Here is a 16128-nt window from a genome sequence, read left to right as displayed (position 1 = left end):
CTCACCTGCTTCAGTGCCCTGGAGCATCTTCCTCTTCCTCGCAGCCTCCCAGGGGTTGGCAATGGGAAATCCTGGTTTGGAGAAAACAAGGGATGAGCACATTGAGTTTCAACGTCCCTCTGCCCAAGTCCATCTCTACAAGTCACCGGCCATCTGGGCTCCAGTAAACCCTCCCAAACACCAAGATTCAGCCATGAAAAAGCCTCCCAGGAGTTCCCCATCCCTGGTCCCTCCCCTTTGGTGTTCAGGGGTTCTACCCTGTCCCAGCTGCTGGGGTCATGCTTGGATTGGGGGTCCCCCTTCTCCTGGGTGCCCGCCCTGCCCAGGCTGCTGGCAGTGCCAGCAATGCCAAAAGCTCCCCCCTCTTGGCTCTCCCCATTTCGGGATGCTGGGGCTGTTTGGGCTCCCGGGCTCCCTTCTCCCCTCATTCTCTGCTCTGGGCTGCAGCGGCTCCAAGGAGTCCCCCCTGCCCCTCTCCAGGCTCTTGAGGCTCCCGCCAATGGCGGCGCTCCCCCCTCTCTGGCCTCCCCACTTTGGCCTCCTGGGGCACACAGGGCTCTGCTCCTCCAGGCTGCCTCTGCCGGCAGCCGCCACCGCCACCCCCCGATGTCCCCCCGAGGGGCCTTTTCCGCTCACCCTTGGACTTCTTCATTCTCCAAACATCCCCCCAAAAACCCAACCCAGGGACCCCCCGGGATATCCGGGCTGGGCTCCCCCTCCCCGCTCACCGGAGCCATGGAGGGGGGGGCGATGATCCCACAGGTGGGGGCTGCGAATTCAGGCAGGGATCGAGACCGCGTGGCTCCCTCAGCTCAGCCTTGATCCGCCTTTGCCCCTCCTCTTCCTCTTCCTCCCACTCCTCCTCTTCCATCCCCCCTCCCGGTCCTCTGTTATCCCCACCGCCTTCTCATCGTCCATCCCTCCCCTTCCATCCCTTCTCCTCCTCCTCCTCCCCCCTAACCCCACCTCCTTCTCCTCCTTCCATCGCTGCTCTCTCTCCACCTCCATCCCGCCCCTTCCATCCCTCCTCCCTTTCCTCCTCCTGCCCCCTAACCCCGCCTCCTCCTCCCCCTCCATCCCTGCCCTTCCCTCCTCCTCCTCCTCCCCCAGCAGCAGCCACACCCTCGGTGCCCCGTTCCCCCAGCCCTCGCAGCCCGCGGCAGCAGCGGCGATGGAGCCGGGACAGGTCGGCATGGGCAGCGCGGGGTCTCGGCTGCTCCCAGCCGCTGCGGGCGGGGGGAACCCGGCCCGGGCCAAAGGAGAGGCAAACTGGGCAAACTGGGGGCTGCACATCCAAACTGGGCCTTGCTGGGGACCCTGCCTGGCCCCTGCCAGCCCTTGGGGCTCCTCTCGGCACATCCGCCAGGGGGGAACGCACACAGGCCTGGGGGATCCCAGCAGTGGCAGCACTGCCAGGGACTGGGCTGCACTGGGATCGTACTGGGAGCGACTGGGGCTGTACTGGGTTTATATTGATATCATACTGGGATCATACTGGGATCATACTGGGAGAGAGCAGGAGCCTGCAGGAGGCAATTGAGACCACGTTAGGGGCAAATGGGATATACTGGGAGTGACTGGGATGGTGCTGAGTGTTACTGGGAGTAGCTGTGAGCAACTGGGATCATGCTAGGAGGAACTGGAAGGAACTGGGAGTGACTGGGAGCCTGCTGGGGGTGATTGGAAACTGCTGGGCTTATACTAGAATGAACTGGGATCATGCTGGAGGTGACTGGGATCATTCTGGCAGTGAGTGCCACTACACTGAGGCTGACTGGGAGTGCTTGGGAGCAAATGGGATCATACTGGAAGGAACTGCAAAGATGCTGGAGGGAACTGGGCTACACTGGGGGATACTGGGAGTGACTGGAACAAAAGTGAGGGGAAAGAGAGCAACTGGAACCATGTGGAGCACAACTGGTTCATACTGGCAGGGACTGGGAGCACACTGGGGCCATATTTGGATCATACTGGGAGGGACTGGACTAATACTGGGAGGATCTGAGAGGGACTGGGAGCACACCCTGCACATCATCCCCCAGACTGGGCCTGACTGGGAGCAACTGGGAGCACGCTGGCAGCAAATGGCATCATACTGGGACTGACTGGGCTGATCTAGGGAGCAACTGGAACCACACGGGAGGCAGCTGGGACCATACTGGGAGAGATTGGAAGCAACTGGGATTATACTGGGACCACACTGGGAGGGCTGGCATGTGACTGGGATCAAACTGGAGCTTACTGGGATCATATTGGGGTTGAAAGGGAGCGACTGGGATCACACTTTGGGCTACTGGGAGCAGCTGAGGGAAACTGGGATGATGCTGCAAGCAAACTGGAGGAACTGGGAAGGACTGGATGCATGCTGGGGGCAACTGGGATATACTGGGCATGACTGGGGGATCATACTGGGATAACTGACACCTTACTGGGGCCACTGGCAGTGCCTGGGAATGACTGCAGACATGCTGGGGGCAACTGGGATATACTGGGAGTGTCTGGAACCATCCTGGGGGGACTGGAACCACACTGGGAACAACTGGGACCATGCTGGGGACAACTGGGACCACACTGGGGGCAACTGGGAGTGAGTGGGACCAAGCTGGGAGGGACTGGGATCATCTGGGGAGGGACTGGGACTAGAGCAGGGGCAACTGGGTTCAACTGGGACCATCCTGGGAGTGTCTGTAACCATAGGGGAGTGATGGAAGCACACTGGGAACAGCTGGGCCCATGCTGGCAGCAACTGGGATCCCACTGGGGGCACTGGCATCAGACTGGGAGTGACTGGGAGCAACTGGGATTAGACTGCAAGGGACTGGGATCATACTGGGAGTGGCTACACTCATACTGGGATTATACTGGGTGTGAATGGAACCCGACTGGGGCTTACTGGGAGCTACTGGGCCCATGTTGGGAGGAAAATGTGACCCACTGGGAGCAACTGGGATCGGCTGGAAGGTTCTGGAACCATGCTGAGAGGACTGAGACTACAACTGGGGCAACTGGGATCATACTGGGAGCAACTGGGGCCACCCTTTGAGCAACAGATGGAAACTGGGATGATGCCAGAGGAAACTGGGAGGAACTGGGAAAGACTGGGATCATTCTGAGGTAACTGAAACATACTGGGAGTGTCTCTAACCATCCTGGGGGCACTGGAACCACACTGGGAACAGCTGGGATCATGCTGGGAGCAACTGGGACGATGCTGGGGGAAACTGAATCTACCCTGGAGGCAACTGGGCATGACTGGGACCCTGCTGGGAGGGACTGGGACTATTCTTGGGGCAACTGGGATCATCATGGGAGGAACTGGGAACAGCTGGAATTATGCTGGGAGCAACTGGGATCACACTGGGATCCCAGTGAGAGCAGCTGAGTCCATGCTGGGTTACACTGGGATCTCACTGAGAGCGACTGGAATCACACTGGGATTGACTGGGAGTGGCTGGTTTTGTGGATTTGGGGGGTTTGGATTTTGGGGGTTTTCTTGGCATTTTGAGGGGGAGTTTCTCTGGGGGTGGTTGGGGGTTTATTGAAATTTCTTGTGGCTTTTTTTGAATTTTGGGGATTTTACTGGGATGTTGTTGGGATTTTTTGGGATTCTCAGAAATTCCTGGGGTTTTATTGGGATTTTTAGGAGATTTTGGGGCATTTTAATGGAATTGTGGTGGCATTCAGAGGGATTCATTGGGGATTTGGGGTTTTTGGGGATTCTTGGTGGGATTTGGGGGGTTTTGGGGGATTTTTTGGGTCTTGCCAGGATTTCCTTGGATCTTGCAGGAGATTTTGTGGGGCTTTTAATGGTTTTGGGGATATTTTGGGGGGATTTGCAGAGTTTAATCTGGATTTTTGGGGTTTTTGGGATTCCAAAGGATTTTGTGGGCTTTTATTGGGATTCTAGGGTGTTCTAATGGGATTTTGAGAGATTTAATTGGGATTTTGTGGGTTTTATTGGGGCTTTCACGGCTTTTAAGGAGATTTTGGTGCCTCTCAGCCCTTCCCCACACCCAGGGAATGCCCCAAAGCCCCCCTAAAATTCCACTAAAACCCCACAAAATCCCCAAAAATTACAAGATAACCCTCAAAAACCCCAGAGAATCACCAAACATCCCAGTGGAACTCACCAAAATTTAAAAAACTCCCCAATTTTTCAATAAATCCTTCCCCAAAAAACCTACACAACCCCAACAAAACACCAAAAATCCAAAACACCCCAAATCAACAAAACCCCCCAAAATCACATAACCATCTCAAACCCCAACAATTCTCCCCCAAACCCCCAATAATCCCTCCTAAACTCCCAACAAAATCCCAAAAAAGCCCAAAAAAGCCACCCCCAAATCCCCAAAACCCCTCTCAGAACCCCAAAGTCCCCACAAACCCCCCCAGACTCAGTGGGGCCATCCTGGATCAGGGGGCACCGGCCGGTGGAAAGGAGCCACTTCAGGGGGCCCTGGGAGCTTTTTGGGGAGGGGGCACCATGGGAGACCCCCCAAAAACGGGGGGGGGGGAACCCCTGCAGTGCCCCCTCCCCCCGAAACCCCCAGACCCCGGTTCAGGGTGGGCCTGGGACCCCCCGGGACGCCCAAATCTCCCCCAGGCCCCCCAGAGCCCCCCAAAGGTTTGCCCAGGACCCCCCTGAGAGCCCCCAGACCCCAATGGGGCCCAGCCCAGGATGTCCCCTGAGACCCCCCCCCCCCCAGACCCTTCCCAAGACCCCACCCAGGACCCTCCAGACCCCTCCCCAAACCCAACTCAGGCTCCCCCAGCCCCTCCCCAGATCGCGCCGGGACCTCTCCCCAAAACTCCCCAAATCCCCCCCCCCACCAGACCCTCTCCCAAAACCCTTCCAGACCCCCAAAGCCCCTCCCCAAACCTCCAAAACCCTCCAGGACACCCTCAGGACCCCCCAGAGCCCTCCCCAAATTCCCCCAGGACCATCCCAACACCCCCAGACCCTCCCAAGACCTTCCTACGACCCCTCCCCAAAACCCCCCCAGACCCTCCCACGACCCCCTCCCCCTCCCGAGACCCCTCTTAGGACCCATCCGCACCCCCCAGGTCCCCCCACAGTGCCCCAGGACCCCTCCCCAGACCCCCCCAAACCCCCGGACCCCTCCCCAAAGCCCCCCCAGACCCCCCGGACCCTCCCCCGCCCCCCCCCGATCCCCTCTCAGGCCCCTCCCGCTCCTGTCCCGAGCCCGGGGGGTCCCGGCGGCGGCGGGGAAGGGGGTGCCGCTTCCGGTCGCCTCTGATTGGCTGGGACGGCGCAGGGGAGGCGGGCCTTGCTGGGGGATCCGCGCCGTGATTGGTTAGTTCAGGGATGTGCAGCGCGCTGATTGGTTGGTTCGGGGCGGGGCGCGCCGCCATTGCTGGGAGCCCGCACAGGCGGTGGAGGCGCGCGATTCTGAGGGAGAGCGGAGCTGAGGTGGGGCCGGGGGCAAACTGGGGGGGTTTGGGGCGGGTCTGAGGGGAAATTGGGGATTTTTGGGGGCATCGACGGGAAACACGAGGGTGTGCGGTGGGTTTGGGGGGAATGAGGGGGTCTGAGGGGGCTTTGGTGGGTCTGAGGGGGCTTTAGGGAGCTTTGGGGGGAGCTTGAGAGCGTCTGGAGCGTTCTCAGGTGGGTTTAGGGGGAACTGAGAGGAATTGGGAGAGTCTGGGGGGATTTTGGGGGATTGCGAGAGGAACTGGGCGGTTGTGAGTGGATCTGGGCGGTTCTGAGGTGGGTCTGGGGAACTTCGAGGAGTCTGAGGCGATTTCATGAGGTTTGGGGGAATTGAGGGGTCCGAGGGGGATTTGGGGCAGTCTGATGGATTTGGGGGCGTCTCAGGTGGGTCTGGGGTGAATTTTGGGGAGAACTGGGGGGGGTTGAGGGTCCTGGGGAGGTTTTTGGGGTCCTGGGGAGGGTTTGGGGGTCCAGAGAGGTTCTGGGCCAACACTGGGGGACTCTGGGGAGTTTGGGGTTCCTGGAGGGGTCCTGGGGGAGATTTGGGGGTCCCGGGGGGTCCCAGGCCCACCCTGAACCGGGGTCTGGGGGTTTCGGGGGGAGGGGGCACTGCAGGAGTTCCCCCTCCCCCGTTTTTGGGGGGTCTCCCATGGTGCCCCCTCCCCAAAAAGCTCCCAGGGCCCCCTGAAGTGGCTCCTTTCCACCGGCCGGTGCCCCCTGATCCAGGACGGCCCCACTGAGTCTGAGGGGGTTTGTGGGGATTTTGGGGTTCTGAGAGGGGTTTTGGGGATTTGGGGGTGGCTTTTTTGGGCTTTTTTGGGATTTTGTTGGGAGTTTAGGAGGGATTATTGCGGTTTTTGGGAAGAATTATTTGGTTTTGGGATGGTTATGTGATTTTGGGGGGTTTTGTTGATTTGGGGGATTTTGGATTTTTGGTGTTTTGTTGGGGTTGTGGGGGCTTTTGGGGGGAGATTTATTGAAAATTTAGTGAGTTTTTTAAAATTTTGGTGAGTTCCACTGGGATGTTTGAAGATTCCCTGGGGTTTTTGAGGGTTATCTTGTAATTTTTGGGGATTTGTGGGGTTTTAGTGGAATTTTAGGGGGGCTTTGGGGCATTCCCTGGGTGTGGGGAAGGGCTGAGAGGCACCAAAATCTCCGTAAAAGCCTCGAAAGTCCCAATAAAACCCACAAAATCCCAATTAAATCTCTCAAAATCCCATTAGAACACCCCAGAATCCCCATATAAACCCACAAAATCCTTTGGAATGCCAAAAACCCCAAAAATCCAGATTAAACTCTGCAAATCCCCCCAAAATGTCCCCAAAACCATTAAAAGCCCCACAAAATCTCCTGCAAGATCCAAGGAAATCCTGGCAACACCCAAAAAAACCCACAAAACCCCACAAATCCCACCAAGAATCCCCAAAAACCCCAAATCCCCAATGAATCCCTCTGAATGCCACCACAATTCCATTAAAATGCCCCAAAATCTCCTAAAAATCTCATTAAAACCCCAGGAATTTCTGAGAATCCCAAAAAATCCCAACAAAATCCCAGTAAAATCCCCAAAATTCAAAAAAAGCCACAAGAAATTTAAATAAACTCCCAACCACCCCCAGAAAACTCCCCCTCAAAATGCCAAGAAAATCTCTCAAAATCCAAGCCCCCCAAATCCACAAAACCAGCCACTCCCAGTCAATCCCAGTGTGATTCCAGTTGCTCTCAATGAGATCCCAGTGTAACCCAGCATGGACTCAACTGCTCTCACTGGGATCCCAGTGTGATCCCAGTTGCTCCCAGCATAATTCCAGATGTTCCCAGTTCCTCCCATGATGATCCCAGTAGCCCCAAGAATAGTCCCAGTCCCTCCCAGCAGGGTCCCAGTCGTGCCCAGTTGCCTCCAGGGCAGATTCAGTTTCCCCCAGCATCGTCCCAGTTGCTCCCAGCATGATCCCAGCTGTTCCCAGTGTGGTTCCAGTGCCCCCAGGATGGTTAGAGACACTCCCAGTATGTTTCAGTTACCTCAGAATGATCCCAGTCTTTCCCAGTTCCTCCCAGTTTCCTCTGGCATCATCCCAGTTTCCATCTGTTGCTCAAAGGGTGGCTCCAGTTGCCCCAGTTGTAGTCTCAGTCCTCTCAGCATGGTTCCAGAACCTTCCAGCCGATCCCAGTTGCTCCCAGTGGGTCACATTTTCCTCCCAACATGGGCCCAGTAGCTCCCAGTAAGCCCCAGTCGGGTTCCATTCACACCCAGTATAATCCCAGTATGAGTGTAGCCACTCCCAGTATGATCCCAGTCCCTTGCAGTCTAATCCCAGTTGCTCCCAGTCACTCCCAGTCTGATGCCAGTGCCCCCAGTGGGATCCCAGTTGCTCCCAGCATGGGCCCAGCTGTTCCCAGTGTGCTTCCATCACTCCCCTATGGTTACAGACACTCCCAGGATGGTCCCAGTTGGACCCAGTTGCCCCTGCTCTAGTCCCAGTCCCTCCCCATATGATCCCAGTCCCTCCCAGCATGGTCCCACTCACTCCCAGTTGCCCCCAGCGTGGTCCCAGTTGTCCCCAGCATGGTCCCAGTTGTTCCCAGTGTGGTTCCAGTCCCCCCAGTATGATCCCCCAGTCATGCCCAGTATATCCCAGTTGCCCCCAGCATGCATCCAGTCCTTCCCAGTTCCTCCAGTTTGCTTGCAGCATCATCCCAGTTTCCCTCAGCTGCTCCCAGTAGCCCAAAGTGTGATCCCAGTCGCTCCCTTTCAACCCCAATATGATCCCAGTAAGCTCCAGTTTGATCCCAGTCACATGCCAGCCCTCCCAGTGGGGTCCCAGTATAATCCCAGTTGTTCCAATCTCTCCCAGTATGGTCCCAGCTGCCTCCAGTGTGGTTCCAGTTGCTCCCTAGATCAGCCCAGTTAGTCCCAGTATGATGCCATTTGCTGCCAGCGTGCTCCCAGTTGCTCCCAGTCAGGCCCAGTCTGGGGGATGATGTGCAGGGTGTGCTCCCAGTCCCTCTCAGATCCTCCCAGTATTAGTCCAGTCCCTCCCAGTATGATCCAGAGATGAGCCCAGTGTGCTCCCAGTCCCTGCCAGTATGAACCAGTTGTGCTCCACATGGTTCCAGTTGCTCTCTTTCACCTTCACTTTTGTTCCAGTCACTCCCAGTATGTCCCAGTGTAGCCCAGTTCCCTCCAGCATCTTTCCAGTTCCTTCCAGTATGATCCCATTTGCTCCCAAGCACTCCCAGTCAGCCTCAGTGTAGTGGCACTCACTGCCAGAATGATCCCAGTCAGCTCCAGCATGATCCCAGTTCATCCCAGTATAAGCCCAGCAGTTTCCAATCACCCCCAGCAGGCTCCCAGTCACTCCCAGTTCCTCCCAGTTGCTCCTAGCATGATCCCTGTTGCTCAGAGCTGCTCCATCCCAGTCACTCCCAGTATATCCCATTTGCCCCTAACGTGGTCTCAATTGCCTACTGCAGGCTCCTACTCTCTCCCAGTATGATCCCAGTATGATCCCAGTGTCCATCAGTGCAATCACAGTCTGCCCTGGCATGGCAGTATGATCCCAGTATGATGTCAGTACAAACCCAGTCCCGTCCCAGCATGATACCAGTATAATATCAATAGAAACCTATAATTGTCCCAGTCACTCCAGTATGATGCCAGTATATTCCCAGTCACTCCCAGTACGATCCAAGTACACAGCCAGTACATCCCCAATACACTCCCAGTACGATCCCAGTCTGATGTCAGTACAAAGCCAGTACAGCCCCAGTCGCTCCCAGTACGATCCCAGTGCAGCCCAGTCCCTGGCAGTGCTGCCACTGCTGGGATCCCCCAGGCCTGTGTGCGCTCCCCCCTGGCGGATGTGCCGAGAGGAGCCCCAAGGGCTGGCAGGGGCCAGGCAGGGTCCCCAGCAAGGCCCAGTTTGGATGTGCAGCCCCCAGTTTGCCCAGTTTGCCTCTCCTTTGGCCCGGGCCGGGTTCCCCCCGCCCGCAGCGGCTGGGAGCAGCCGAGAGCCCCGCGCTGCCCATGCCGACCTGGCCCGGCTCCATTGCCGCTGCTGCCGCGGGCTGCGAGGGCTGCGGGAACGGGGCACCGAGGGTGTGGCTGCTGCTGGGGGAGGAGGAGGAGGGAGGGAAGGGCAGGGATGGAGGGGGAGGAGGAGGCGGGGTTAGGGGGGAGGAGGAAATGGAGGAGGGATGGAAGAAGATGGATGAAGGCGAATGAAGAAGTCCAAGGCTGAGTGGAAAAGGCCCCTCGGGGGGACATCGGGGGGTGGCGGTGACGGCTGCCGGCAGAGGCAGCCTGGAGGAGCAGAGCCCTGTGTGCCCCAGGAGGCCAAAGTGGGGAGGCCAGAGAGGGGGGAGCGCCGCCATTGGTGGGAGCCTCAAGAGCCTGGAGAGGGGCAGGGGGGACTCCTTGGAGCCGCTGCAGCCCAGGGCAGAGAATGAGGGGAGAAGGGAGCCCGGGAGCCCAAAGAGCCCCGGCATCCCGAAATGGGGAGAGCCAAGAGGGGGCAGTGCGTCCCCAGGTGTGCCCTGGGGGGATCTCATTGCCCTTGCCTGTGGCACAGAGGCAAATCCCATGCTGTCCTTGTCCTTCCTCGCCCAGAGCAGGAGCTGAGCATGGAGAGCAGGGAGGACAAATGCCCGCGGCAGAACCTGGTGGCAGAGGCCGTTTGGAGCGGCTCCACGGCACAGGAAGCCAACGGGGAGGAAAAGGCCCGGAGATGCCGCACGAGGAGGGGCTGCAAACGCAGATGGCGGGGATGTGAGGGGGAAAGAGGCAGCCTGGGCCGGGAAGGAGGCCGGAGATGGAGGCAGAGCTCGGAGCTGGTGCTCCATGAGCAGCTCCATGATGGGGAGAAGCCCCACACGTGCGTGGAGTGTGGGAAGAGCTTCAGGTGGAAGTACAACCTGACTGTGCACCAGAGGACCCACACTGGGGAAAAGCCCTACAAGTGTGGGGAGTGTGAGAAGAGCTTCAGCCAGAGCTCCAGCCTGATCAAGCACCAGAGGAGCCACACAGGGGAGAGGCCCTATGAGTGTGGGGAATGTAGGAAGAGCTTCAGCGAGAGCTCCACCCTGATCAAGCACCTGAGGAGCCACACAGGGGAGAGGCCCTATGAGTGTGGGGAATGTAGGAAGAGCTTCAGCCGGAGCTCCAGCCTGATCAAGCACCAGAGGACCCACACTGGGGAGAGGCCCTATGAGTGTTCCAAGTGCGGGAAGAGGTTTCAGACCAGCTCCCATCTCATCCAGCACTATCAGAGTCACACAGAGGAGAGGCCCTTCCAATGCCCCGACTGTGGGAAGGGATTCAAGAACAACTCCGACGTTGTCAAGCACCGGCGCATCCACACTGGGGAGAGGCCCTACGAGTGTGATAAATGCAGGAAGAGGTTTCAGACCAGCTTCAGTCTCCTCCGGCACTATCGGATTCACACAGAGGAGAGGCCCTTCCAATGCCCCGACTGCAGGAAGGGATTCAAGTACAACTCCACCCTCATCACCCACCGGCGCATCCACACCGGGGAGAGTCCCTACGAGTGTCCCCAGTGTGGGAAGAGCTTCTCCAGGAGCTCTACCTTGACCCGACACCAATGGAGGCACCGGTAAGGGAAGCCCTGCGAGTGCCCCGAGTGCGGGAAGAGCTTCGTGCGCTGCTGCAGCTCCATCCCCCACTGGAGGAGGCACTTTGGGCACAACCCTGGTCACTCACATTCCCTTTGATCCATGTTGGGAACACACCTGCCTGCTTGTCCTTTTGTTTGGCATTTTTTTCTGATTCATCTTCATCCCTTAAAAACAGCCAAAACAGTGTTTAAAGAAAAAAATTGATCACAGATGTCTAAAGTCCCACAATTTCAGAGTTTTTTAATGGGAAATTGATGGTTTGGAGAGAATATTCTGGAGGATTTGTGTAGTCTGGGGGGGGATTTTGTGCAGTGTTCTCCATCTCTTTGCACTCCAAAAGCCAAGAGGGTCACCTCAAAACAACTGAATCCCACTGAAAACAACTGAATTTTAATTCATACAGGCTCAATCCCACATCAAAATGCCTTGTTCCCACCCTAAAAAACTCAGTCCCATGCCAGACTCACTCCATTCCACAGCTGCCAGAGTGAGATGGGGTGTGAAGGAGATTGGGAGAAGTGCAATCCCAATTTGGAGTGATGGGATTGGGATTGTGTGGGGCTGGGTGGGTGGGATGTATTTGATAGCAAATAAAACTTTCAGAGTTAGTGCCACCTTCTCAGCTGATTGTGTTTGTGTCCTCCTTTCTCTCCTGCCTCTCTTTGCCTGCTCTGTTTCTCTCTCAGTGTCTCCCTTGAGCCAGGGCAGCTGCCACCAAAGACCCTGCCCTGATTTAATTCCCAGTGCAGGAGCTACAATGGCCATGGGTGAAGTTCTGAAGGCTGGCAGTGAAATGTCACTGTAGGATCCACTTGGCTTTCGGCCCCTTCTTAGGAGCTTTGCCTTCAAGGGCAGGAACATCTTTTCCTGGCTGGGAACTGGAATTCCAGGTCCTTGGAGTGTGTGCCATGCAGGACCATACAGACTGGCATCATGTAGACTGGGATTGTATGGCTTGGGATTGTACAGACTGGGATCATGTGGACTGGGATTTCACAGGCTGGGACTGTGGGGATTAGGAGCCAAGACTGGGATCATACAAACTGGACCATATGGACCGGGATGGCTGCACCGGATCAATGTGAACCAAGGGGGTCCCGCCCTGCCCAGGGGTCCCTCCCCATCCTGCCCGGGGGCGCAGCCAAAGCTCCCCGGAACGAATGCAGAGATCCAGGAGGGATCCCAGTGCCAATCCCATTTCCAATCCCATTTCCAGTCCAGTTCCTGCTCCTTGTGCTGGTCCCAGAGTGATCCTGGTGCTGATCCTGGTTCCGGTGCCTGCCTCAGTCTCCATCTCAGTCCCGGAGCACTCCTGGGGCTGATTCTGGTTCTCATGTTGATCTCGATACTGGAGCAGTGCCAGTCCCAGTCCCAGTCTTGGTACCAGAGCGGTGCCAGTCCCAGTCTCAGTCCCAGTCTCGGTCCTGGAGCGGTGCCATTCTCGGTGCCGGTGCTGGTGCTGGTTTCAGTGCTGGTCTCAGTCTTGGTCCCAGAGTGGTTCTGGACCCAGTGCTGCTACTGGTGCTGGTCTGGGTCCTGGAGTGCTCCCAGTGCCAATCTCAGTCTCAGTCCCAGTCCCAGAGCGCTGCCACTCTCGGTGCTGGTTCCGGTGACGGTCTCGGTCTCAGTCCTGGAGGGCTCCCGGTCTCGGTCCTGGTCCCGGTCCCAGAGCAGTCCCGGTGCGGGTGCCGGGTTCCAGTCTCGGTCCTGATCCCAGTCCTGGAGCGCTGCCGGTGCCAGTCCCAGTTCCAAAGCGCTCCTGGTGCCGGTCCCAGTGTCAGGCTTGGTCCCAGTCTTGGTCCCAGTGCCAGTTCTGGTGCAGGTTCTGGTCTGGGTCTTGGTCCTAGTCCCGGTGCCGGTCCTGTGGCGCTGCCATCTCAGTTCCAGTGTCAGTCTTGCGGCTGGTGCCACTTCTGCTGCTGGGTTTGGTCTTGGTCCTGGAGAATTTAGGTCCATTTGTGTGATTTTAGGCCAAACTGGACAGGTTTAGGGTGGGTTTCAGATCCCTTGCAGTGATTTCAAGCCTTTTAGGGTGGATCTTAGGCCCCTTTGCAGATTTTAGGCCAAATCTGTTGGGTTTGAGGGTGGATTTTAGATCCCTTTGAATGATTTAAGCCCATTTGGGTGGGGTTTGGGCCTGTTTGGGCGATTTTAGGATAAACTGGGCAGTTTTAGAGTGGATTTTAGATGCCTTTGGCTGATTTTAGGCCCATATGGGTGGATTTTAGTCTTTGGGTAATTTTATCTTGTAACGGTGATTTTAGGTCCCTTTGTGTTGTAGATGGCTAATGAGATGATTGGCTCCTGCAATTAAGGGATGGATACTGTGTGAATATTAAGAGAAGCTTTATTGATGTGTCATTATGTTATTGCAGTCTGTTGTTTAGATGTCCTCTGTTCTCCCCACAGTCCCTTTCCCCCCGTTGTTACCATCAGACAGCCTGAGCCATCCAGGACAGGTAGAAAGAAGGCGAGAACAAAGACTTGTTCCTAGGGGAGGGGGCGTGGCATGACAGCACCTGACCCTCCAATCAAGCTGCAGGAAAGCAGACTCCACCAATAAACATCAAAGAAGAGTTGACTGACAGACTGTGGGAGGGGCCAGGTTTGGCTGAAGCAATCCCGGGGTATCAAAGGTGAAGCGTCCATCTTGAGGACGAGCCAGGCACGTGGTAGGCGGCCATGAGGGGAGCTCCCAGGCCTGTTCTTCCTTATTTAGTCCTTTTCTTGTCATTTTTGTTAAGGTTGAATAAACCTTTTAAAATTTTCAAAGTCTGCAGTCGTTTCTCACAGTAACCAAGGGTTCCTTTCCTGGAGTTTGGTGCACAGGAGAAACACCAACCATATATTCTCAAGAGGACAAAATGGCACAAAATTTTCCTGGCAAAGATCAGAAAATCAAGAAACTTTGGAAAAAGATTTACTAAAACATCCAATTCAACATAAAACACCATAGCAGTAACTTCATTAACTCAGCCTGTTGCACCCAGAAACGTTTAATCACTTCAGTTGTTGAGGTATCAAAAAATGTTCCATATCAAGAGCATTAGAAGGAGAAGACAGAGAGACAGGAAGACAGAAGCTCTATAGAAAGAAACGCACATGGCTACCAACTGCTGGGGTTCCAGCGTGGGTGAGACACAAACCCCAGCCACGGAGCCCTTGTGACACATCAAGGCCCCTCTGGAGCAAAGAAACCATTGCTGACAGTCCAGAAACTCATGGAACCAAGGGGCCCTTGTGACAACGCAGATCCAAGGACACCATGGTGGCACTATGGAACCTCATGGGAGCAAAGAGACCATTGTGACACTCTGGTGCCTCACGGAATCAGAGGGACCATTGTGAAACTCAGGCCCCCTCTGGAACCAAGGGCCAAGGATGAAGCTATGGCACCCGTGGAACCAAGGAGCCGTTGTGACACAGCGGGGCCACAGGGAGCCAAGGGGCCACGGGGACATTGCAAGGGCTCAGGGAAGCCAAGGGGCCGTTGTGACACTGCAGAAGAAAGGAGAACATTGTGACACTGCAGGGACTCCTGGAATAAAGGAGACCATGGGGACACTGTGGGGCCTCATGGAACCAAGGGCACAGGGAGCAGGTGTGGCTGGTTTGGCCTTCTGGGGGCTGCTGGACAGGTCTGGCTGACCTTGGCATGTCGAGGGCTGCTCCTCAACTGCCCCTGAAGCACTGGGGCTCTGGGCTCTCCTTCCTATGGGACAGAACTGTCCTGATCCTCCTCCAGGGCCCTATGGCCCAAACTGGGATTCCTTCTCCAAATTCCCTTACATGCAAAGATTGTTCCCAGATGAAATCTGCCAGGAGGAACAGATCTGGCTCCCTTGCCTACCTGGGGGCACCTCTCATCTGCCTTTGAAACGCTGGGACCATGTGCTTTTATTTCTTGTGGGAAAAAACCCTCCATCTCAACCAGGCACTCATGGCCAAAACTGGGCAACTGCCTCTGGAATTCCTTATATCCAAGGATAGCTCCCAGACAAAAGCTGCCAGCACTGACAAGTCTGGCTGGCCTTGGCTTCCTGAGGGCAGGCCCTCATCTGCCTCTGAAACACTGGGGCTGGGTGCTTTCCTTCCTTATGAAAAGAGCTCTTCTTCCTGTCCAGGCACCCACAGCCAAAACTGAGATTGCACCTCCAAAATGCCCAATATCCAAGGAAAGCCCCTAGACAAAAGGTGCCAGGAGAGACAGGGCTGGCTGGCTTGGCCTGAGGGTGGCCACCTCTCATCTTCTTCCTAAACACTTGGACTTTGTGCTTTAATTTCCTATGGGCAAAAATACCCATCTTGACCATGGCCAAAACTGGGATTCCACCTCCAAAACTCCGTACATCCAAGGATTGCTCCCAGGTGAAAGCTGCCAGGACAGACAGGTCTGGCTGCCCTTGGCCTCCTGGGGGTGCCTCTCCCCTGCTGTCCAAACACTGGGGCTGGGTGCTTTCCTTCCTATGGAAAAGAACCGTCCTTCTTATCCATGCAAAAATGGCTGAAATTGGGGTTCCACCTCCCAAATTCCTGATATCCAAGGGTTGCTTTCAGACAAAAGCTGCCAGGACAGAGAGGTCTGGCTGGCCTTGGCCTCTGATGGCCGCCTTTCATCTGCCCCGGAGACACCACCGGTGTTCTGTGCTTTCCTTCCTATGGAAAAGAACCATCCTTCTCCTCCAGTGTCCATGTCTGAAATTGGGATTCCACCTCTGAAATTCTCAATATCCAAGGGTTGCTCCCAGGCAAAATCTGCCAGTACCATCAAGGCTCGCTGGCCTTGGCCTCTGGTGGCTGCGCCTGCAACAGTGGGGCTGGGTCCTTTCCTTCCCATGGAGATCCCTGGGACACTGTGGGGACCTCATGGAACCAAGGGGATCATTGTGGCACCACTGGAGCCCAGGGAACCAAGGGGATCATTGTGGCCCCACTGGAGCCCATGGAACCAAGGGAATCATTGTGGCCCCACAAGAGCCCATGGAACCAAGGGGATCATTGTGGCACCACTGCAGCCCAGGGAACCAAGGGGATCATTG

General features: G+C 56.3%; 3 protein-coding genes across 6 annotated transcripts in view; 2 read left to right on the top strand and 1 right to left on the bottom strand.

The window, feature by feature from the left end:
- LOC139603903 (zinc finger protein 239-like) overlaps positions 1–16128 on the bottom strand; it is a 256414-nt gene that overhangs the window by 77885 nt on the left and 162401 nt on the right. The gene's annotated exons all lie outside the window — the stretch shown is intronic.
- The window catches only part of LOC139603907 (zinc finger protein 436-like), a 623778-nt gene that overhangs the window by 486531 nt on the left and 121119 nt on the right, over positions 1–16128 (top strand). The gene's annotated exons all lie outside the window — the stretch shown is intronic.
- Positions 10068–10951, top strand: LOC139603936 (zinc finger protein 774-like; the record flags this gene model as incomplete). The annotated part of the gene is made up of 1 exon (XM_071454937.1): positions 10068–10951. A coding segment is annotated over exon 1 (873 nt), but the record flags the coding sequence as incomplete, so codon positions are not given.

The sequence above is a fragment of the Agelaius tricolor genome, unplaced genomic scaffold (assembly GCF_023055355.1).
Source record: "Agelaius tricolor isolate 1412-34295 unplaced genomic scaffold, bAgeTri1.0.p SCAF_42, whole genome shotgun sequence".
NCBI lineage: Eukaryota > Metazoa > Chordata > Aves > Passeriformes > Icteridae > Agelaius > Agelaius tricolor.
Note: the sequence above shows the minus strand (reverse complement) of the source record. Positions and strands in the feature narration are given on the sequence as shown.